General features: G+C 44.2%; 1 protein-coding gene across 2 annotated transcripts in view; it reads right to left on the reverse strand.

Moving 5' to 3' along the window:
- Window positions 1-24,731, reverse strand: part of FAM120A (family with sequence similarity 120 member A) — a 114,321-nt gene that overhangs the window by 8,922 nt on the left and 80,668 nt on the right. Inside the window, exons 11-17 of one of the 2 annotated variants that reach the window (XM_059656454.1) lie at window positions 22,571-22,823; window positions 12,952-13,066; window positions 7,709-7,918; window positions 5,777-5,960; window positions 5,160-5,297; window positions 2,954-3,095; window positions 2,410-2,506 (exon numbers count right to left, since the gene is read on the reverse strand). In XM_059656454.1, coding sequence (XP_059512437.1) covers window positions 2,410-2,506; window positions 2,954-3,095; window positions 5,160-5,297; window positions 5,777-5,960; window positions 7,709-7,918; window positions 12,952-13,066; window positions 22,571-22,823 — 1,139 coding nt within the window. The remainder of the gene's footprint in view (window positions 1-2,409; window positions 2,507-2,953; window positions 3,096-5,159; window positions 5,298-5,776; window positions 5,961-7,708; window positions 7,919-12,951; window positions 13,067-22,570; window positions 22,824-24,731) is intronic. The other variant, XM_059656455.1, reaches the window with a different exon arrangement.

Below are 24,731 nucleotides of genomic sequence, written 5' to 3' on the forward strand. Positions count from 1 at the left end.
GATCCGCCCTGCTCTGTGCATGACAGGGGGCGGCGCCCCAACTCCCCAATCGGCCCTGCTCTGAGCCCGACCAGGGGCTGCACCTAGGGATTGGGCCTGCCCTCTGCCACCCGGGAGCAGGCCTAAGCCAGCAGGGCGTTATCTCCCGAGGGGTCCCAGACTGCGAGAGGGCACAGGCCGGGCTGAGGGAGCCCCTCCTTTCCCCCCCCCCCCCCCGAGTGCACAAATTTTTGTGAACCGGCCTCTAGTAAATAAATAAAAAGAAATGATGGGTTGAGCACATCTTCGTTCTGCAATCCCTAGTGAATGAATGGTCTAGTTCAGTGGTTGGCAAACTGTGGCTCATGAGCCACATGCAGCTCTCTGGCCCCTTGAGTGTGGCCACGAAGTTTCAATCGCACTGTACGTGTGCACCCACACGTAGTATTTTGTGCAAGAGCCACACTCAAGGGGCCACAGTTTGCCGACCACTGGTCTAGTCATTGAAGTACCAAGAAGGTCCAACACATAAAAATAGACAAGCAGACACGAAAGCAGGCATCTGTGGGATAAACCCAAGAACGAGGCAGCACTCAGACCCAGCTACTGGCATATGAGAAAGAGTAAGCAGAGCTGCACGGAGTGTACGTGTACACTCAGCCGAATCCAGTCTGTCATGGAATGCCGGGGCTGTGCTTCCAAGAGTAAGTGAAGGACAAGAAAGTGAGAGAGAGTGAAACAGCAACCAAAGAAAATGAACAAACTCTACTGTGCCTAGGGACAACACACAAGAGTAAAACCACAGAGAACAGGTCTGGGTCGTGATTATTTTGGGTGGAGGGAGGATTTGGGATAAGGAGTGAGGGGCTCTCAGTATGGCTGGTGATGCGATTCATCACATAGTGATGGCACATGAGTATTTGCCTTATAACTAATTAAGCTACATATCTGTTTGGTGCAGTTTTTGAGAATTTATTGGACTGTTAAACTAGAATTCCCTTATGCTGGGTCACAAATTCACTGTATGCACTAACTTCTATTAATTAACTGGTAACCTGCATTTTCTAATGTTTTCTGACTTACCTAAGAAAGTTCTCAAGGTATGTTTTATATTAGTGTATAAGCAACGTGTGGACAGCCCCTACTACCAGCTCGGGAAAGGCCCTGTCATCCACTAAGGAGGACAAGAACACCGCAAGGGCCATTTTCACAGAAGAGCTCTGGGCTGGAGCCACAGGAAGGCTGTGGCCCCTCTCCTAGACCAGCTGAGAGGCTGAGGGTGCTTTTGGCTCAAAATGCACCTGTGTGAAGGCAGAGGCCGACGGAACCAAGCCCCACCCCTTGCTAGATGCTGTGCTGCAAAGGGGCTGCCTGCGTCCCACCCTCAGGAAAGAGACTGGCTCTGTACTTGATTTGTTTGATGTATTTCATTGAAACAAGTGGCCAAGGTGCTAAGATCACCTGGTAAAGACAGTTTTATCTTCTGTTGGCCAATTAAGTTTCTAAATATGGGTTATTAATATATTAGTCACAAGAGTGCATGCCTTTTTTTTTTTTTTTTAATCCTCGAATCCTCACCGGAGGGTATTTTTCCATTGATTTTTAGAGAGTAGAAAGGAGGGGGAAAGACAGAGAGAAACATCGATGTGAGAGAGACACATTGATTAGTTGCCTCCCTCATGTGCCCTGATCAGGACCAGGGATTGAGATCGCAACCAAGGTACATGCCCTTGACCACAATCGAACCCAGGACCCTTGAGTCCGAGGGACGACATTCTATCCAGTGAGCCAAACCGGCCAGGGCAAGTGTTCACTCCTCTTAATGTTTACACGAATGGCATCGGAATAAACTGTACACTGTGATTAAATACCATAATTCAAGAAGTGGGATGACATACTACAGTGTTAAAGCTGACTAGTATCATTCTCAAGAGGAAATTCACCAGGATCTAGATCCTATCAACCAAAGCGGAAGCATGTTCCAGTCTTTCCTGAAGACAAACACGTGACCTGTTTCCTCTTGGGATTATCCTTTAAGCAGCACAGCATCCAGCAAGGGGTAGGATGAGAAGTTAGTCAGGATGGTCCAGGAGAAGGAGAAAAAGAGACCTCCTGTCCAGCACCGACGGTAAGGATTTCCTTTTTAAATCCTAAATGCTATTTACCTAATAATGTTTCCTAATATAAACACCATTAAGGGCCCTGGATTATTCTCCGTAAATCCCTACAAGCAGCTGTTCACCTGAGTACAAACCTAATGGAAATGATTTGAGGGACTTACGGGGTGAGCACCACATGCCACCATCACGTTAGATGTTCCATAGAAGGAGCCCAACAACCCCCGGCCCCTCTGGATACCGGCACTAAAACATTAGCCTGGAAGACAGACATTAGGGAGTAACCACCACCAGCATTATGTCGTGTTATTACCTGAATCGCACCCTGGTTTTTGTAACCTCTGCCATAGTACCTTCCACCTCTTCCAAATGTTCTGATCACGGGGGTGGAAATAACTCCTCTTGGACGCCTGAAGAATAAATAGGACAAAAGCAGAAAGCCTTGAATCTGTTACAAACAACACTTAAACCATTTAAAATAATATCAAATGAATTTAAAGGTGTCTAATCTTATGCTATAGGAAGCACTGAGTTTATTAAATCATGGGCATGCCAAAGACTGATTCCAAGGAATAAATCTTATTTTTCTTGGTTCATATCCAATGCATGCAATTTGAAAAAATAATACGTTTCAAACATACTACTGTTTTAAACATTTATAAATGGCTAACGGAATAATGTATGGATAATCATTTGACAAATAGTTACATAAAGGTATATATAATGCAATCCTATATAATCACTATGAATAATAAAGAGTGCATTTAGTGATATAAAAATGTTTCTAGTAAACTGAAAAACAAATAAGAGGCTGTTTTTTAATTTCTATAAATACATGTTCATTGATCAGCACTTACCCTCTTGCTGGTCCTCCAACAGAAACGACCTGTAGGGGGAAAGGCCCCCGGCCCCCGCGGCCCCGTCTGCTCCCAGCCCAGTGGCCGACCACGGTGCCAGCTATTTCTAGCTTCCCTCCCTGAGAAGGTATAGGTTGGATTCCTACACAAAAAATAGACAAAAAACAAAAGCCCTTTAAAAATCCCAGGATTAAGAATGGCAAAGAAAAAAGAAAAACAGGGAAACATTTTCCTTTCAGTTGTGGTTTATGTTTCGCACGAAGCCCTTCCACTTACTTTGTGAAGGCTTCTTGTGGACTATCTAAGTCACATAGTTTGATCTCAATGGTGTAACTGTTGTTACAAATACACCTGACAATAAGACAAATGTGTTGGCTACTCAAAGGACCCATGATAACGAAATAGGTTACAACTGAGGAGTGCAAGACCGAACTGCATTCCATCAAGTGCTGCCCTGGCTGCAGATGGCACGGCTTCTATCTATTATCTTCTTTTTGGATAATTACTTCAAAGTTTACTACTTTAACCAAACATTATGGAAATTAGTCAGTAAACAGAGCCTGTTATTTTTTTTATTGGATTGTTAAATTAGAATTCCCTTATTCCGGGTCACAAATTCACTGTATGCACTAACTTCTATTAATTATTGGTAGCCTGCATATTCTAAGGTTTTCTGACTTACCTAAGAACATTGTTAAATAATTAATTAACTGTTAGCAAAATTTCTGATAAAAATAAAATAAACCAGGACCTCAAGCATCTTATTTTCTGGAAGATGGAATGGACTGTAATAAACTCTCATCATCTAGGTGTTGGCCATGTGATTTAGCAGCCAGGCAGTGCTGTCCAGCAAAATATACGATAAGCCTTACATTTTCTACTAGCCACATTACAAAAATACAAAGAAATATATGAAATCAGTATTAATAATATCTATTTTATCTCAATATATCTAAAATAATATTTCAACATGTAATCAATACAAAAACTATTAATGAGATAATTTGCTTTGTTTTTTCCATATTAAATCTTTAAAGTACATTTTTCACTTAAAACATAGCTCAAGTGCTTGAGAGCCACAGGTGGCCAGTGACTCTACACTGGACAGTGCAGATCTGAGTTCAAGACACAATTTGGAGAAGTTAGGAGGCAGGCTCTTCTTGTCATTTCACCCTAAGGTTCCTCTGACCCCCATGATCCCCCGACTGCAGGCTAGCAAGAGATTCCAGTCCAGGCCCATGAGGAGCAGAAGCCAACTGTGAACCAGAGCACACCTCATTGTGTGCTGCATGGCACAGGGACAGGAAGGAAAAAAGCACCGACAGCCGGGAGAACCCAGGGGAGGCAGGAAAAGGGGCATGCAGGTCCAGTGCGGAGGGACAAATGCTCCTGTGGCCACACAGGGGGCTGCATTCATCTGTGAGAGTCTCACTGCTACACCAGAATTCTCTCACAAACTGCTGTAAGCACCCAAGTAATTGAGCTGGAAAACATTCCTGGTTAAACGAGAGAGGCCTGCCTATCCTCAAAGTTACTTAAAAATGTATGTGAATAACCCTCTAGTGTCGACTTGATGGCCAGGTTTAAATCTGCAGTCTCGAAAAGCAGGATTTGTGACAAAGCCCCCAGTCTCAGGCTTCATATTACAGCAAAATCACAAGACATGATTTCAAAACTAAATGTTAAGACTTTTTTCTCCCTTGTAAGCCTAATACAAACAAGAGAAGCAATGGGAATTTAAAACAAACAAACTCATTTACCAGTATATATCTAACATCAGATGTTTCTTTTAAAATGTTTCAAACTGTGTTAAATTTTTATGCCAGGAATTCTATTGTGGCCTTAGAATCTTCTATATATGCATAATCCTCTTTACCGAGATGGGCTGTTGAGGAATAAGGTAGGAAAGACACATCCCTGGGTATTATTGGGCAGCCGGTTCTATCACAAGACGTGATGGTTAGAGGACTGGGTGCACACAAAGTCTGTGTATAGACACATGATAGCCCAGAAGGAAGGCAGGGATGGGCCACAGCAAAGCTGCTGCAGAGACCTGGGGGCAAACAGGAGCTGGGAGAGGAGCAGAAACAAATGCAGGGGAGGGGCTCGTGGAAAGAATGTGCTGCTAGAGTCAGGACAGAAGAGGAGCCAGAGGAGCAGGGAAGCTGCTGGCGGGCAGAAGCTCTAGAAGGCATGGCATAATTACCGCCCTGCGACTTGCTAGTCCTGCTGCCGTCACTGCCTGAGAAGGCTCCACAGTGTCCTGCTGCCGTCGCCACGCGGAAGGCACGGTAGGCGCCTGTTGCTACAGTTTCCCCATAGGGGCCTCCAAAGCCACAGACTCCTGTGGGACCCGGGTGGAGAGAGACGGGAGAAGCTGTGAGGAACCAGGTTCAGGGGAGAGCCCCCGGTGGGTTTTCAGGCAGAGCGACCCCCATTTCCTAGGTTTTGTTCTTACACCCTCAACAGCCAACCCTCTTGTCAACACCAGAACACTGACATGTCACTCCCTCCGATACTGAAGGAGCCTCCTGCACCCAGGCGCTATCTGGTGGCCCAGTCAGTATCCAGGAGGAGGCCTTAGTAGAGACCTCACAGGAGAAAAAATCTTTAAAATCTCATCACTGCAACAGCTTTCATAGCTCCCTTTTTCCCCTTCCCAGAAACTCTTCTGGGATCCTCTTGTTCCTTTCATAACTAAGCCTGCCAGTTAATTACAGTGTCTCAACATGGCAAGATATGGCCCACGAAGGCCTGCAAGCAGTGTGTGCCTCTGTCTTCCCACACCAGCACAGTCCTACCTGCAGAGGGGGACCTACTCACCTGCAAAGCCACGCCCTCGGCCCTGAGCTTGGGGGACAGGCCCGAAGTGCCTTGGGTACACAGAGGTGGGGTAGAAAGGCAGCGCCGAGGGCGGTGGGAAGGGGAGCGGGAGGCTCTGCCGGGAGAAGTTCAGCCCTTCCAGGATGCTCTGCCGCATCTTTTCTACCTTGGCAGCTTGCTCAGCCTGCAAGTCAAGCGCAGCATGTGAAAATGTGACTTACAAGGTTCCAGCTGAATTAGAATGGACAGGGAGGAAGTGACATAGAGGCTGCTATACCATGTCTAGTTATTTGTCTGTAAGCAGTCAGTCTGCTCAGTAGTACTTGTTTGCAGAATGAAAACATGACCGCAAGAGCAAAATTGCAAAAAATAAATAAATAAATAATAAAATACCTCTTAATCTCAAAAACAAAAATGAATTTCTACTATCTGAGCAGATCCTCAGGTGAGAACCACTGACTCCAATAGCTATTAATGAAACTGTAAATTTGGGTCTCAAAATCAATGGCTAGGTCAAGACATCTCACCCAGTTTTCCTCTTTCCACCCATGCACCGCAGGGTAGATGATGCCTAGTTCACATCTTTAAAGTTGACTCTCCCCTCTGTAGTATTAGGTCAGGTATTCACTGCATTTCACAGAGAGTCAACTGTGGTACAGAGTGACAGATGCCTCCTCAGAGAAGCCTGGAGCTCTCTCTTCAGGACGGGACCTGACCTGTCTGCAAGACTGCCCGTGGAATGACTTTTGTATCATTTCATGTTCATTACATCATGGAAGACAACATAACCTACACAGATGTGGAATATACAACTTGCGTGTGTCAAATTCCATTGACTTCAGTGCTATAACTCAGCCCAAACAAAGCTCATTCAACGGCCAACAAATTCAACTGGAGTGTCTTGTGAATAACCAATCTTTAACCAGAATTTGAAAATGTGCTTACTTCATAGTAAACCAGACCTTAGAGATTGCATCTTTTATAGTCTAAGGTTTAAAGGCTTGAACTGAATATGAGCCTCTTTTAGGCAATGGGACCAAATAACCTGATAACCTACTTCACTTTATTTTTAAACCAGAATTTAAAAAAAAGCACACAACCCCCCCCCCCCCCCCCCCAGTCAATCCTTACTATTCATGAGCTCCACACATCTGTGAATTCACCTACTTACTAAAATGTACTTGCAATCCCAGATCAACACAGAGCATTCCCATGGTCATTCACAGATGTGCAGAGTAGGGGACACTTTGGGTTTCAAGTTGAGGTTGAAGAAGATGACACTCTGCCGTTTTGTTTCAGCTTTTATACTGTGAACAATGTCCTGTTCACCATCTACTCAGTGGTGTTTAAAATTATTGTGGGTGATTCTGCTGTCTGACTTGGCCCCAAGCGCAGTGCTGAGTGCTATCGGTGTTCCTAAGTACCAGGCTGTGATATGCCTCATGGAGAAAATACATGTGTTAGATGAGCTTTGTTCATTTCAGGCTGAGTTACAGCACTACGGGCCCTGAGTTCAATGTGAGTGAATTAACTATATATTCATTGAGATGTTTTTAAATAAACACACATAAACAAGGTTATATGCTTATCAGTTGACAAAGATGTTGTCACTGGAGGAATAGAGGAACCTCACCGTGCATTTCCCATATGAGGCGAGATTCACTATCTGCTAATTCAATGTTTGAGGCAAATTCATAGAACATAATTATGGTGATTAATGAGAGTCTAATGTAAATGCATATCCAGAGCTCAGCACTGAACTGACATTAACTCACACATGGGCTGGACCCAATCTAAAACAGAACGCTGTCACCTGGGGTCATAAATTTGGTATGAAAGACGACTGATTAGACAGTGAGTGGTATTTCCCTCTGTTTGAAGGTGGACAGCTGTTCCTCCCCACCTCCACCAGACTGCGTTCCTGCAACTGACCTGACCATCACAGAGGTCGATGAGTGGGGTCTTTTCCCGGCTTGCTTTAAGGAGTTTGGACTGGAAGAGCTTCCCATCAAAATACATCCAAGGACAGCAGTGTTCCCAGGGCACGGGCTGGCCACATGCGTCGTTTGCAAACAGGGCCATGTCCACGCCACTCATGAAGAGAGCTGACAGTTGAATGCCTCGAGGGTCGAGGTTCTCAATCTTTAAATGGAAAAGAGTGATTTCTATGGAGTAAGAGTACTGCATTACCAAGTTGTCACAATGTCTGACTACAACTCTCACGGTTAACCAGGACACCCCTCAAAGAGACACCCTAAGCAAACCTGTTAATCAACACCATACAGTGACCTACCACTGGCCTGTTTCAACACAAAGACTTTTTATGTTAGTTAACATTTAAATTTAAGAGACTATTTTATAAACATACTGAAACATTTCAATTTGGACATGTGAAGCATTATACAAGTGTAAAATAATACTATGTTTAAGGTTGACACATGATAAAGTAACACATTATTAATAGTCTCCTTAGCAGTTAAGAAGCCCACAATTCATTTATGAAATCAAACTTTTACACTTCAGATTCTATATACTGGTAGTGAATTAGCAGAAAGATTGTAAAAAGGAACATTCTAACAAGATTATGCATTTTTCAAATAGTTGTATTAAAATATTACTTGGTATAATTTCATTCTAAAACTTGTACGTTGTTTACATTATTTTATATGTTAATGTTTTAGATAGCAACTTATTAATGAGACTGTCAAAATGTTTTAGGAGAAATGGATAGCTTATAAATGAAAGAACACAACAACAAAACACTGTATCTGAACCATGCAGACTATCAGCATCTAGAGGCTGTCTCCCCTTCTTCTCACTGGGTCATTAGCGCTGGGAGCCCTCCTGTGCGCACACAGCTCTCTCTCCTAGCAGCTGCTGTGAGGGTGAGAAACACTGACAAATACAGTCAACTCTTGATTATCTGCCTGTGAAGGACCTAGTTTGTGGATTATCCGGGACTGAGTTTTAGCTGTCCTGGTTTCTGTCTTCCCACATGGTTGGAGTCTCAAGAATGTCATCTTTACGGGTTTCAACCTAAACAATACCTAAATGTGGCAGGTAAACTGGCTTTTCATTAAAGAGAAAAAAGATCATTCTAGTGCCAAATATTGATGAATTTATGAATATTTGCTATTTTGTGCTATCAGTCCCCATTATTAGTTAACATTATGTTTTCCAACCATTTTTTAATTGAAATATATTTATTATTATTATTTTTTTAAATTTTAAGTCAATGCAGTTCAGAACTTCCTGAACCTGGAGAAGTCTCTCCACCCTGCTGACCCCTGCTTCTCCCATGCAATGCTGGAAAGGGGAACTAAACATGTTCCGTTGAGGACAGGTGGGGTTAGGGTGATGGAATTAGATGCATTTTTATGTTTATGAGTAGAAAGTAGGGACAGAGAGGGCGGATAGGAAGTGGAAACTCTGAGTCTCAAGGCAGTAACAGCAGGTTTCTCCTCCCTAAAAGCTGACATTGTGGGAATGTGCCAAGGCAGCAACCTGGCCTCCTCTTTCCTGCTGGCCATGGCCTCTGGGCCAGGTCAAAGCGGAGGGAAAGGCAACAATGTGCTGGTGCTGCTCGAAAGTCTGCTGGCTACAAAAGCTAAGGCAGGTGCCAGCAGCAGCCTTCTGCGGAAGCACGATGCTGCTCCCATGTCTTTGTCATTGGTGGTGTTGGTCACACTGACAACAAACCCTTATTTGACTAATAAAGCTCAAAACCACTCTGGGCAGATGGTTATCTGAGTGTTGAGGCTAAGAAAGATGTGTGGAGCACAGAGGCACCCTAGTTAGAGAGAGTAATCTCCTTGTGAGCTGATGAGAGGAATGGAGAAGCCTACATTATCCACACACATTTCTTATTTTAAATAGCCTCACCATTAGTTGAGAAACTGTGTTTTTCTGGATTTAAAAAATCATTTTCAAGTCACTTAGTTTCAGTAATAACAACTACCAGTAATTTATCAGAGAAAAATTCTTAGAATAAAAGTTGTCTAAATAATGGGAATAAAATCTCAGTTGCTGTGTATATCTTGCCTATGGCAATTTTTAAATTACTTTACATAGCAGTTTATACTTCTGTCCTTAAGTGTTAATTATACAAAGAATACTATCTACTATTTATGGGGAACTTAATAAATTTGTATCAGACACTGCTCTAAGTATTTTTGCATGTACTGCCTCATTTACATCTCAACAATCATATGATGCAGGTGCTGCTCTTAGTACTCCATTTAATAGATGAAGAAACTGAACCACAGGAGCTCAAGGTCACAATACTGGTAACTAACAGCACCAGAATCTGAACTCTTGACCACACGCTCCAATCTCAATTACTTATACCAACCAGGATAAAATATTCAACATTATCCAAAGTTCCTCAAATTGAGAAATGTTGACAACATTTTCTGACTTTATGGGAAATACAGTATGGAATTTAATCTCTGCCCAATTAGGTCAAGAACCAAATTCCAGTAAAGTAACTTTGTCTGATTTCTAATTACTGGGCAGCAAACTCTTACTATGACTGGTCCTATTTACCTACATGTACAATAACTCATACACGCACCACAGACATGCTGCCGCCCATATGCTGTATTTACAGCTCTTCATTCTCTATCTTTATATTTTGCACTTGGCATGTGAAACTGTTAGAAGAATGTAAGACAATTATAGGGATGTCAAGAGCAAGGAGAAACAGGACAAAAACTGAAACTGTGCAAAGGTCCTTCTCCTCACCCTTTACCCGCCCCTCCTCCAAACAGTGCTGACTCTACCTTAGTGATTTCATCCACACTGGTAACCTGGGAGAAGCACCTAATATACCAAAGAAAAGTGAGGGGGTAATCATGGCCCCAGGGCCTCAATGAGCCACACAGAACACTCAAATGTTTAGGATGCAGGGGGCGGACAGAGCACAGACCAGATGAAACTCTTATAAAGTCATTTTAACTAATAGTTTCAACATATTTCCCGACTCAACCTCCCACCAGAAAAGCCAACCAGAGGCCAAATTGTCAAAATTAGGTCTTTTCTTTCTCTTTTCCTGTTTATTCTCAAAGCACATAGATAGAAGTGGAAGAGAAACAGGGTCTGGCAATCCACAAACTGGATACTGGCCCTTAAAACACCACCAAATATCAAGAGTTGACTATATCGTACACAGTGAAATGGCTTTTTATATGAAAGCACTGTCACTGACTTTGATATATCAAAACAACTTTTAATGATTAAACAAAAAAGTAGTTTTAAAATTTACTGTTCTATCACTGAATTTTAGGACCCTCTCTCAGCTCTACATTGGAATTTTTGTAGCATTTAAATAATCATTCCTATCAGTTCTCAATCTGATAGCTGAGGGTATCTTCAATCTTAAAAAACCAATTACCTCTAACCCCAAGGACAGCTATTGTTTTTCCTTCTGGTTCTTTCAAAATCTATGCTACTCATGAACGGAGTGCCAACGTTCAGGCTGCCCTTGGTGAAGGGAACACAGACCTCTAGACCAGAAGAGTCAAAGGGACAGGGGTGGGCGTGAAGTACCTGCACTTTCTAACACAGCTCTAGAAACCTAGCTTTAGATGAAGAATCGGGAGAAAACCATGAAAGCACTAAGACTTCAAAAGAACCAAAATGAAAGCTTAGAGTGTGACTGTCTTTCGAAAGTTATATCCTATGTGTTGATCCAAAAATGAAAAGGATATGGAAGAAAAGATGAACTTTGAGTAAAAGCAACTTGATGGTGAATAAGGCTTGGTGGGCATACCTGATACCTGGCGGTCTGATTTTCAGAACTGGGATGTCAATACTGATGTAATAATCTAAATAAGAGAAACAGGAAGTAGAGGTAGAGGGATGGCACCACACTCTAGTAAAAGTATTTACAACACCCCTGAGCAGTCTGGTGATGAAGATGGTGGTGGGGGCACCACACTCTAGGACACAGGAGGTAGAGCCTGTGCTTAATACCAGCCTCTCAGGGGACACCCGGCCAAATATTCTAGAACAAAAACTTAAATTCAAAACCATTAGAAATAATTTCTGTCTAACAAACAGAACAGCTTCATCTACAAAGTAAAGAATACAATTTGAGGTAGATTCTCCTAAGTTTGTTATCTTATTTAGCTTGTTTCAAAGTCATCAGAAGCCTAAGGTGACCACAATGACATGGGATCCCCACAGTCAAGGGTCACTCAACACCAAATTACTGAATTTAACTCAATAATTTAGGGAAACCAGAAATTTATTGAGCCCCAACTGTAGAACACTAAAAATCTATAAAGTGAGCCTAAAACTCCTCTGTAGGGAAAGAACGCCTTCATAAAGAATGGCTACAAGATCTAAAAGTGAAGGCGATTTCATAAAAAGAGATTACTTGATTACAAATCAAATTTTGTAAAACAAACAAACAAACAAATAAATAACCAACAGCAAAGAAAAAAACAAAACCCTATGAATTAAAAAGAAAAGGCAGATTCACTAATTTAGCTAACTCTGAAAAGTCTTGAACTTTCTAAAATTTAATGTAGAAATTAGAAAGCAAGTATAGCCATGCGAACACAGCAACTAATAAAAGTGCACTAAAAAGATAAGCACACTGAAAAATCAGGTGACAACGTGGAGAAAACTATTATTAAAACAAAGAATAAAAGGAATTACTAGAAGGGAAAATTAAAAGGAATATGATGTTAAATGCTGACTAAAAGGGCACAGGAATGATGATATAACGTTGTTCTTCAAGTGTTTTTTTAAAAGGGATTTACAATACTAGGAGGACAAAGACTATGGTTTTGGTTTTTGTTTTTAGAGAAAACGAATGTTGTAATTAGGAACAACAGAACGAAATAAGAAAAAGATCCTGGCCAGATGTTAGGAAATTCTTAGGACCAAGCCCTCCCTCCCAGGGTTTGGGATCCCCACCTGAAATAAAAGGCAAGTTCATTTCATGATATGAAAACAAGAATAAAACACCCATTGGTATACAAGGGAAAAAATCGGACAAAAGCAGACGTGACCATTTCAATAGCTGGGAAGGAAATTCCCTTTGCCCTGAAGGCTCTCGAGCTCTCTTCCTGAGCATTACTAGTTTGATGTACTCAGCTGCCAGGTGAGGTGAGCTGTCCCTTGACTCCAGAGCAAGGCTCCAGGATGAGGAAGGAAGTATCAGTTACCTTGAGCTCCTGCAGCTGATCAGGCTCGTAGAGTTTGGGGGACAATGCCTGAGCCAGGAAGGCATCCAGCTCCTGACGACGCAGTATCCGTGCTCCAGGCCACTGCACCATATACCTGCAGGACGGACAGACAGAGAGGGCCCGCAATTAGGATGCAGCGGTCCCCAGTCACATGCATGACCTGGTGTTCGGGTGACATAAGCAAAGGAGGCTTCTACAGCTTTCTTACCCAGCTTTCCTATTTTCAGTGATGATGCCATTTACAAAACCCAATCATCACCTAGCCAATCAGCATTCTAGAGTAATTGAAAATGACACTAAATTTATACATACTGCAAACTAGCTGGTTGGTAATTTTTGATATACTTCACTTTTGTTAAGTATTAAAATCCTGAAAACACATAATGTGTACCAGATTTATATTATGATTTATCTATTTAATTCAAAGATACCCAGGAGGCAAACCTAGGTCTAAATAAGACAGATGAATCCCTTGATGAAGTGTCTCATGAACCATCTGCACAAGGGGATCCAGCAGTGGCCAGTGAATGGACAGGGACGAAGTGGAAAGGAAGACCAGGACGAGAATTAAAACTGCAGTCTTCAGAATGCACGCCTACAGTCCCCGAGCACAGATTTACTGGGGGCTACCCTGATGTGAGCAGCTGATGGGAAAGCAATTTCTAAATCGACAACTTCCATTTGCCTAAGAACCACCAGGTGTCCACATTACCTTTTTTCCAACCAATCCTCTTCCCCTTATTCACCTTGCAGTGCAGATGCCCGTTTGTGTTGAGAGCCTGAGGGCTAACCCAGGGGTGGGCAAACTTTTTGACTCGAGGGCCACAGTGGGTTCTTAAACTGGACCGCAGGGCCGGAACAAAAGCATGGATGGAGTGTTTGTGTGAACTAATATAAATTCAAAGTAAACATCATTACATAAAAGGGTACCGTCTTTTTTTTCAGTAGTTTTACTCATTTCAAACGGGCCAGATGCAGCCCGTGGGCCATAGTTTGCCCGCGGCTGGGCTAACCACTAAGAACTTGGTCATAAGTCCTGTTCAAGTCCAACAGTTTCTAATTCTCTGCATCCAGCAAACTTAAAGGATGACCTAATCAAGTTGCCAGCTGATCACTAAAAATAACTTCTGGTGATAGATCCCTATGTCATCTCTGCATGACACGCCTCACAAAGCTCTTTTTAGTCCCATCTGCTGAGGAAGTTTTCTTGGGCTTAACATCTAAGTCAACAAAAACGAGAATCACAGTTGGTGCAAAGCCCTATCTCTTTTTTATAACAATTAATATTCACCACAGGACCATGAACTAATGGGAGAAGGAAGAGGTTCCATCCAGTTCATTAAGAGAAATATTTTCAATAAAAATCCCAACACTGCTCACTAGGTGCCAGGCATTGGTCTAATCATTTATATGCACTGGCTCCTCACATGGTCACAGAAACTCAGAGGAGGAACCATGACTGTCCCATCTGAGAGATGGAGAAATAGAAGCACAGAGCTTAGATACTTCATGGTAAAATCACATAGCCTTAGTAGGAAGTAAATGAACTTCAAAGTAAAAGATAGTAGATGTTAAATCTCTGTGGTATTTATATCTGATCAGATACATTTTTAAAAATATATATATTTTATTGATTTTTTTACAGAGAGGAAGGGAGAGGGATAGAAAGTTAGAAACATCGATGAGAGAGAAACATCGATCAGCTGCCTCCTGCACACTCCCTACTGGGTATGTGCCTGCAACCAAGGTACATGCCCTTGACCGGAATCGAACCAGGGACCCTTGAGTCCACAGGCCGACGCTCTATCCATTGAGCCAAACCAGTCAGGGCTGATCAGATATACTTTAAAGAATAATGTAAAAGTTTTATTTCATTAAACTGTCAATATCTGCAATGACAAAAATAACATCCTTTGCAATTGTTTGAGTGACACAAATATTAAATACAATGGTCTTATGAGCTTTAGTGAGGGAAATGTACAGAAAGTGGAAAGGAAGCCCAGAATGAGAATTAAAACCACAGTCTTCAGGATGAGTGCCTACAGTCCCCAGGAACACAGAAAAAGAAACAGCAAATATGGAGACAGTCCCTCTACTTTTCTCTGAAAAAACTACTGTGGAAAAGACTGTGTGACAATACCCAATGTTCTTTGCCTAAGTATCCATGTTATACATCCCTTTTATTTTTTAAAACTTGTGTAAAATACACAACATATTTACCATTTTAACCATTTTTAAGTGGACAGTGCAGTGGTATTAAGTATATTTAGTGTTGTGGGACCATCCCCATCACCCACCCCCACAACTCCTTTCATCTGCAAACCTATAAAACATGAACTCCCCCACTCCCTAGCCCTTGGCTTGATGTTACTTTAAAAATTATTAATCAGGAAAAAAATATCTTGGGGGCAGGTTGGTTTTCTCAAGATCTTTCCTGGTTTTCCTGGCTGCAAAGACTCCCAGAATTCAGGTTAGCTGCAGCAACAAATAGTCTTTTTGGTTAGAATATCTGCTGTTTCCTCCATCTGGCTTCCTCTTACATTTTGACAGAATTACCATTTACTTCTTTCTCGCTGGGAGTCCTGGGAAAGCCTTTCTGGATGCAGAAGAGTATAAAATGGACATAAAGATGTGCAGCTACATAAACAAATAGCTTACCACCCCCCAGGACGGCACAAATGGCAACCCTGGCAGCAGCTAGCACCTGCACCCTCCGTCATCTCCTATGTCCACATTCTCCGAGCTGCACACTGATAGTGTACTCAGCCCCTTTACGTCGCTCAGTTTTCTCTGGACGTTCTTTTTCCACACCTTCTCCTAGGGTCTCAAGTTTCCTACCATGGAGGTATGAGGGTATCTGCGGCTCCCTTTTCTCACCCAGGGCAGAAAGGGGGAGCTGGACCCTGCCTGTGCTCCTCAAGTGTTGGAACAGGCTCCACTGGTTCTGTTTGGGGTTCAAGACCTCCATATCTTATTTTGGTTACTGATTTAGATTCTTTTAAGACATAACCCAGTCTGTCCGCTCAGGAGAACATGAGCTCTCTTGGGTCAGGACCTCATCTGTTTTTCTGGGCGGTACCCCAGGAAAGGCCATCTGTCCTGTTCTGAACACTTGCTTCACCCTCATGCTGAACTTCTGCTCCAACACTGGCCCCTCCTGGTCTCTGTTACAAGGATTCTAGGGATTTGCCTGCTGTTCTCCCCCCACCCCCAAGAGTGCTGTCCTAACATCACATTGGACATATGTAACATGTGGATGCTGACACTAGTGAAAGTATCAAGGAGATCACCTCCGCCCTGATAGGGTGTGCCTGCCCCGGATGCAGAAGTGGATTCTACCCTAAAGGAACATGGACAAACCTAGACTGAGAAGCAGCCTCCCCAGAGGGTGACAAAGTGCAGCTGGGGGCTGCCACCTGTGTGTCAACACTATTTCCACTTGTTCATGTGCGTCTAAGGTGACTGACTGTCCGCAGACCCCGGGTGTGCAGAAAACCAGGGCTCACTCTTCAGAAACGTCTCTGCATCAACCCAGAGAAGACAAGAAGCAGTCGTGACTGGAGGAGACATGACAACTGAATGCAAGCATGAGCCAAGATTTTCTGTTGCTAATAGATGCTATTAGAACAAATGGCAAAATCTGAGTGAGATCGGTACGGAAGATGTACCAGTATTATTTTTCTAATTTTGATAATGTCCTCGTTTTTTAGGAAACACAAACTGAAGAGCTTAAGATAAAGGGACATCATGCCCACAACTTACATTCAGGGGACTGAGGACAAACACAGAGAGGAGCAAAAAGCAACTGCAGCAGAACATTAGTGTGTGGGGAGCCTGGTAAAGGACAGCGACGAGCTCTTTGTTTCATCTCACAATTTCTTCTAGTTAGAAATTATGGGGGAAAAAAGATCAAAGAAAGAAAAGAAGTCTTTGTGGATGACAGCCTGGCCTTGGGATCAATGACCTTTGTCCCACCCCAGCTATCAAGGCCAAGGGTCATGCCACAGGGACTCACCTTGTCCAGGATGCAGGCTTTGCCCTCTCCCTGCCCGCAGCTGCAATGCCCCCAGAGAAGGACCACTGGGCTGTCAGCCTGAGCCCACAGCCAGTTCTCAAGCGGCTCTTACTACTCGTCCTGTTACCAATCCTATTACTTGTCTTTGTCCAACGCCCCCTTCCAACCCTCCCTCCCACTCTTTACCCCAAGGCTTCAGACCTACTACTCAGCCCATCCCCATGTTATTCGCAGGTTATATCCACTGACCAAATAGAGGCCATGCAGGGTAGCCTTCTTCAGCTACTGTCCTGGGGCCTCAAATGCAGAAGGCAGAATGGATTCTCTTAGTGGAGTGGACCAACCCATTTATGGTGTCCTAGGCCCTGGGACTTGTCCCGAGAGACACTATCCTTCATCTAACACGCTGCCCTCCTCAGGATCTGTAACAGTCTTCCCAAGCGAGAAACTCCCTGGTCCAGGCACCCACTCCACACGCAGCAGTCTCTTCACCCCAAGCACGTCAGCTGGCTTCTGCCGGAGTACGGGGTCTGCACTGCACTCATTGTAGCTTCTGGATGCCACACACGAACAGATGCAGAGGTTCGTTCAGACCCGAGATTATTAGTTACATTTATAAACCTCTTCAAGGTCTAAAATAAGTATTTTTTTAATAAACAACCACATACACACAAAAACTACAATAAACACTGTCTTAAAAGCAGGGACCAGGACAGTCCTGAAACCTAGGAAGACTCTATGAAGGCCTTTTCTGGAGTAATGGCAGATGAAGGTCCACGAGGACCAATCACATGAAGAGAAGAGAGGTCCGAGCATCCCGTGACCCACGTGGCTGAATGCATAACAGACAAGACACAAAGCACCACCACATTAACGACATGAATGCTGCACTCCCAGCACCAGCAGCTAACCCTACGCTAATGCATGGCCACTGTGTTCAAGGGCAGCCCCATAAGCCTGGCCCAGCAGGTTTTACGGGTCAAGTATATGGTGGGCAGTAGGTTGCCCCACTAGACTAAAGGCCATACATCATTTTAAACTTCAAAGAGAGGAATACAAAGTAACCAAGCTCATTATTGCTAATTTGATTTTAGGCCACTCTTAATCTTAAATTTTTGGCTAATTCATATAAGGCGGTTTTTACTGATAAAAACCAGTCTATAAATAAACTTTCCATCGGAGGAAACCAGGGATTCAAAAACCAAATAAAGAAATGGTCTTTCTCACTAGTTCATTCTCATTGGAGATAAAGATAAGAAACTGCTCATTTTAGTCAACCTCAATTTAATTAGGGAAAGGCTTCTAAGTAAGTTACTGGCCTTAAAGTCTGAATATAAGAAACTTTAGGAAATAAACACCTGACTAAAGCTCTGTCCCCTGTCAACAGTCAAGCAGGTGCGACCCAGTAGGTGATCAGGAACTGGACGAGGAGGAGCCAGCTCAGGGGCAGGACACATGGGGCTAAGACAGGTTAGGGCTTGGAGGTAAGCTGTGCCCCAGGCTTTTACTGTCTGTCTCTCTCAGCGTCAGAGGCCACACACCTAGGGAGAGAAAACTGAAGTGGGCAGGTTGGAGGTGCCAAACAGAAGTCCACAAGCCTGTGGATGTCTGTGTGTCTGTAAACAGACCAGGAGGACAAGAGATCCAATACTGTCCCCACCAACGACAACCAGGGCACCTCTGCAGAGAAGTCAGGAAGGGCTCATAAAATGACAAAGACAACTGTGGAGGGCAGCCTGACAAGGCCCCTACGGTCCAGTAGGTGACAACAAAGCACCAAATTAAAAGATGGTGGCAGTGGACTAGAAGCCACTGAAGACAGAAACCAAGAGTCACTGAATGATTAGTTTCAAAGTGCCTCCCGTGAAATACGTATCAGTTACAAACGGAACAGAACCTCTCTGGAAATGTCCCGCAGACACCCCTTCGTCACGTCCAGAGTGCACACGCACAGCCTGCATGGGACCAGGAGTAGCAGAGGGAGAGCTGCTCCGCCCTCTGGAAACCAACGGGCTTCACAAAGAGAGGGTCTGAAATGAAGATAGAAATAAAGCGCAGATGCTGATTGAGTACAATGGCTATATTGTGACTATACAGGAAAGTGTCCTAGTTTGTTAGAAAATCACACTCAGGTAGTATCTGGGTTAAAAAGAAAAAAATGCTCTTGGAACTTTCCCTGAGTTTTAAATTGGTTAAAAGAAAAACATACTAAAAAACTAACAAACCTGACTCAGGTATGCATGCCAAACAGTGTCTACACAGGCATTTGTGGCCTGTCAACCGAGGGAACCTAGAACAGCCGTGGGCAAACTACGGCCCGCGGGCCGGATCCGGCCCGTTTGAAATGAATAAAACTACTGAAAAAAAAGACCGTACCCTTTTATGTAATGATGTTTACTTTGAATTTATATTAGTTCACACAAACACTCCATCCATGCTTTTGTTCCGGCCTCCGGTCCAGTTTAAGAACCCATTGTGGCCCTCGAGTCAAAAAGTCTGCCCACCCCTGACCTAGAACCACACAGTGCCCAGATCTGGGTTTTCAACTGCTCTCTCCAAGGAGGAGCTGGCCCCTTAGAGGCAGGTTCCAGGGCAGGGAAGATGCGCATGAGCCTAGGCATCATGTGGTACCACAAAAAGCAAGAACATGCCAGGGTTACAAAGGACACTGTAGCTCACTGAATGAGCTCCCAAGGCCCGAGTAATCAAATAAACAAGGACACTACATCAGTTATAATTCTAGGAATAAACTGGATAACCCCAAGTCCATACTGATACATATGGTTAAACAAATGAGCAGAAAGAAGAGACACATTTTCCTTATAGAACAATCCCAAATAATCTCCTCTATAATAAAAGCCTAATATGCAAATCAACCAAATTGAGGAACAACCAGTCACTATAATGTGCACTGACCACCAGGGGGCAGACGCTCAACTCAGGAGCTTCCCGCAGACTGCAGGCCCCAGGCCAGCCAAGGCAGATGCCAGCAGGGGCCCCCTGATCGCCCCGCAAAGGGAGGCGACCAGCAGTGGTAGTGGGGGGCAGGGTCAGTGAGCAGGCGGTGCCAGGCTGGCCAAGACAGGTGCCCCCCGATCTCCCCGCCAGTCGCCCCACAGATCGGGCCTGATCACTGGCCAGGCCTAGGGACCCTACCCATACACAAATTTCATGCACCGGGCCTCTAGTATAATACAATCTTCCCTGATTGCCTTCAAAATCTTTAATATTTAAAAACTAAATTGTTTAAAATCATTATATTTACACTAGAGGCCCAGTGCACGGATTTGTGCACATTAAAAGGAAATTAATTAGAAGGTGGCCAGTGGGGCGGGACTGGGCAAGACAGGCTGGACACACCCTACAGCCAACCTCTCACCATTCCTCTCTGGCCGGCAGCACCTGGGACGGTGCCGGGGCTCGAAAGGCATCTGTGGAGTTAGCAGGGTCCCTCTGGCAGGTGGGGGTCCCTCTGCCTGGCCTGCAGGGATTGGGCCGAAACTATAAGTCCGACATCCCCCAAGGGATCTCAGAGTGCGAGAGGGCACTCTGCAAAGTTGCTGTCACAAACAGCTCCTGCATTGAGCATCTGCCCTCTGGTGGTCAGTGCATGTCATAGCTACCGGCCGTCAGCCAGTTGGCTGGTCCCTTAGGCCTTTATATATAGAGACTAGAGGCCCAGTGCACAAAAATTTGTGCACTCGGGGGGGGGGGGGCGTCCCTCAGCCCTGCCTGTGCCTTCTCACAGTCTGGGACCCCTCGGGGGATGTCCACCTGCTGGCTTAGGCCCACTCCCCAGGGGGGGATCGGGCCTAAGCTGGCAGTCAGACATCCCTCTGGCAGCCCAGGAGCCCTTAGGGGATGTCCAATTGCCAGCGGGGAGCAGGCCTAAGCTGCAGTCGGACATCCTTAGCGCTGCTGAGGAGGCGGGAGAGGCTCCCACCACCACCGTTGTGCTGGCAGCCATCAGCCTGGCTTGTGGCTGAGCAGAGCTCCCCCTGTGGGAGCACACAGACCACCAGGGGGCATCTCCTGATTTGAGCGTCTGCCCCCTGCTGGTCAGTGTATGTCATTGTGACCAGTCATTCCCAGTCATTCTGCTGTTAGGGTCAATTTGCATATTACCCTTTTTAAAAAATATATATAGTTTATTGATTTTTTACAGAGAAGAAGGGTGAGGGATGGAGAGTTAGAAACATCAATGAGAGAGAGAGAGAGACATCAATCAGCTGCCTCCTGCACACTCCCTACTAGGTATGTGCCCGCAACCAAGGTACATACCCTTGACTGGAATCAAACCTGGGACCCTTGAGTCTGCAGGCCGACGCTCTATCCACTGAGCCACACCAGTCAAGACATGCATATTACCTTTTTATTATATAGGATAGAGGCCTGGTGAATGGGTGGGAGCTGGCTGGTTTGCCCTGAAGGGTGTCCCGGATGAGGGTGGGGGTCCCGCTGGGGTGCTTGGCCAGCCTGGGTGAGGGGCTGAGAGCTGTTTTCAGGCTGGCCACACCCCCTTCAGGGTGGGGGTCCCTACTGGGGTGCCTGGCCAGCCTGGGTGAGGGGCTGATGACTGTTTGCAGGCTGATCAAGCCCCACAGTGGGGACCCTCAGCCCATGGGAGTGGCCAGTCTGGGTGAGGGGCTGAGGGCCGTTTTCAGGCTAGCCATGGCCACTGGCTGGAGGCAGGTATCTGGGATTTATTTAACTTCTATAATTGAAACTTTCTTGCCTCGGTCCCACTCGAAGTCTGGGTTGCCCCTGGAAACCCATGTTCCCAGCCCCTCCTTGAGCAGAGGCCAGGCCGGCTGGAAGGAGGTATCCGGCATTTATTTATCTTCTATAATTCAAACTTTGTAGCCTTGAGTGGAGCTCAGGGCCGGCCAGGGCAGGCGGGAAGCTTGGCTTCCTCCATCGCTGGGGGCAACCAAGCCTCCTGCTCACTCTAGCTCCGTGGCCGCCACCATCTTTGTGACGGACTGATGGAATGTGGAGCAAGGGTGTGACAGTTAATATTACTCTTTTATTAGATAGGATAAAGCACGTGTTCCCCAAATATACCTATTTTGTAAACATATTATATGGTGGGGCCTTGACTTATGAGTGTCCCAAATAACGAGTTTTTCAAGATACGAGCTGTCTCTCAGCCGATTTTTTGCTTTGAGTTGCGAGCTAAAATTCGGGTTACGAGCCAGCTTCAGATACCCCACCACTAGTTGGCGCCGCGAACGTCACAGTGAACACCGCAACATCAGCCCAGCATCACGTGTCTCACTCGTTCACTTTTTGATTTGACATACGAGTAATTTGAGTTACGAGCTCCGTCACAGAATGAATTAAACTCGTAAGTCAAGGCCCCACTGTACAACATAAATTCAAATCCACATTGCATTTACATGGCCTATATTTCTGTAGTTATATGTAAATATGAGATGTGGATGAATTTCAACAGATAACCCAGTTCACCTAGAATAAAATCCACGCCTCCCCCCCTCTATTTCATACACAGGTCTCTGAGAGGCATTGTGCAATCACCTGCTGGAGGACATGCAGCTGCCAGAGCAGCTGTGCCACACCTACCGTAGGACACAGCACAGCACCGTGAGATGAGTGGGCACGCTGGCTGGGTTGAGCATGGCTGGAGTGTCTGACCTCATGCAGGCCAGGAAGGCCCTCATCCTGCGGTTCTTGTCCTCCACTGCCTTCCCCAGCCAGAGCCTCTTCAGGTTGGGGCAGGTCCACTCCCTGAAGGCAAGAGCTTCCACCAGTTCTGGAGTTTGCGGAGATTTCCCTTTGTAAGCTGCCCACTCCTTAATGATCACTGGTGAAACCGCTAGAAGGAAATCAGAGGAGAAGCATTTATGCCCCGTCTCAGCTCTTTTAAGCCTAACAAAAGTAAACTGCTCTAGTAGTGACAGCCTGAAGATGTTACCTCCCATGTAACAATACATCCTCTAGTTAGCAAGCCACTAGTCATCAGTTCTCATGTCTAAGACATTTGTTGTTACTCTATGTACTTTAATCCTTCATTTACATTTTCAGTGAAGCCACCAATAAATTTCTTCTCAATCAAATCATGACTTGATTTCCCCATATAACTATAATATATATAAATTAAAAATGTTAGTCGAAATTTGTTTTAATATAAAAATCCATTAATAGTTTTATTAATAACAACTGGCATAATTCACAGAAGTATGTAATTATCATGGAAGTCCACGGAAAATCCAAGTTAGATAGCTAACCTTTTTCTACATAGATAAATACTTCTACTAATTAGACTTGAGAAAGAATTTACATTTGGTAGCCACTTTACTTAAGGATCTCTTACTTTAACAAAGATAACAAAATGTTAAAGGATTAGCAAGAGCAAACTACCATGCAGTGAGACCCTGAAAGCCCAGTAAGGCTGCAAGCAGAAGCAATAGTTCATGTTAAGAAATCCAAGGTGACACCAGTATGCAGTAATTCTATTCAGCAAGGCTAAAGACAAAGTGTAAAATGCTCTATTTTCACTCCAAAAAAAGCAAGACGTTCTAAGTTGATATAACACAAAACAATGACTTTTATCCGCAGCTGTTTTACCACTATTAATGTCGTTAATTCTTAAAACACACAAATATGTACATTCTTCCACATAATTTCCAAGTAAAGGAAAGGAAAACTATGGCGGGAATACAATGAAGACAAGGCCTACTGCAGAGCAATGTGTTATGACTTAACAACAATCAATGGTAAAGTTTGGGTGTGCATTTTGTAAGGAACATTAAGTATCAGAACTAAAGCAGAGCCCAGTGAGCTGCCAGCGGCCAACATGGAAGCCAGGACGGCACTATGATTCTATCTAATGAGATCTTTCACACCTCAATTCTTTCCAAGTAACAGTACCCCACCGTGGCTCATTTTCCCTAAAGTAATGCTTGCAGCAGCTGAGAGACCAAGAAATCCAAATCCTGATAAGGTTAAATAATTAACGGTCATCTCTAGCTCCATCCCAAGTCTAAACAGAGTAAGGCGAGAAAGAATCTTGTCAGAGGTCAGGAAGAGCACCAGGAGTCTGGTACTTGGACACACGCACTGAGTGAGCACCGGGAAAGCAAGCTGAGCACATTCGCCCCAGGCAGCCGTGTGGAGGCCATGCTGCAGAGAAGTGCTGGGCCACACCCTGAACAGAGGTGCAAGTCAAGGTAGTTCCAGAAAATTTTCCTCTTACAAAAGAGTTACTGTTTTGTCCCATTCATTTACATTTTAATATATTCATGTTTAAATGTTAAAAGAAAACTTAAAATGCTTATTTTAAAGTCTATCAAGTCAAAACAGGGATACACATGTATTAAAGTATATGCATTTTTGTGTTCATCAATATTTTTAGGTTCCAGACACAGACCCAGTAAGCTCCCAGCATCCAACAGACCCTGTCCTCGGACTCACAATCTAGCCACCCCTTCCCCGCAGTCCTGCAATATCCCACAAGCAGAATGTGGTCCTACAAAATAAGCCATTCACCAGTTTCTATTAGGTTACACCACAAAAATCATTTCCATGCCAAAAAAGAATAAAATGCACAAATCTATTTTTTTTCTAAGTAATACCTTCATTTTGGTGGCAAAAATTTATTTAAAGGAACTGATTAGATTGTATCTATGGTTGTACAACTAGTTAATTTGGCTCTCTCACTCCTCCCCCAAAACACATACACACGCAAAGCATGAATTTCCTAAATCTTAAGAACCTTGGAATA

The sequence above is a fragment of the Myotis daubentonii genome, chromosome 11 (assembly GCF_963259705.1).
Source record: "Myotis daubentonii chromosome 11, mMyoDau2.1, whole genome shotgun sequence".
NCBI lineage: Eukaryota > Metazoa > Chordata > Mammalia > Chiroptera > Vespertilionidae > Myotis > Myotis daubentonii.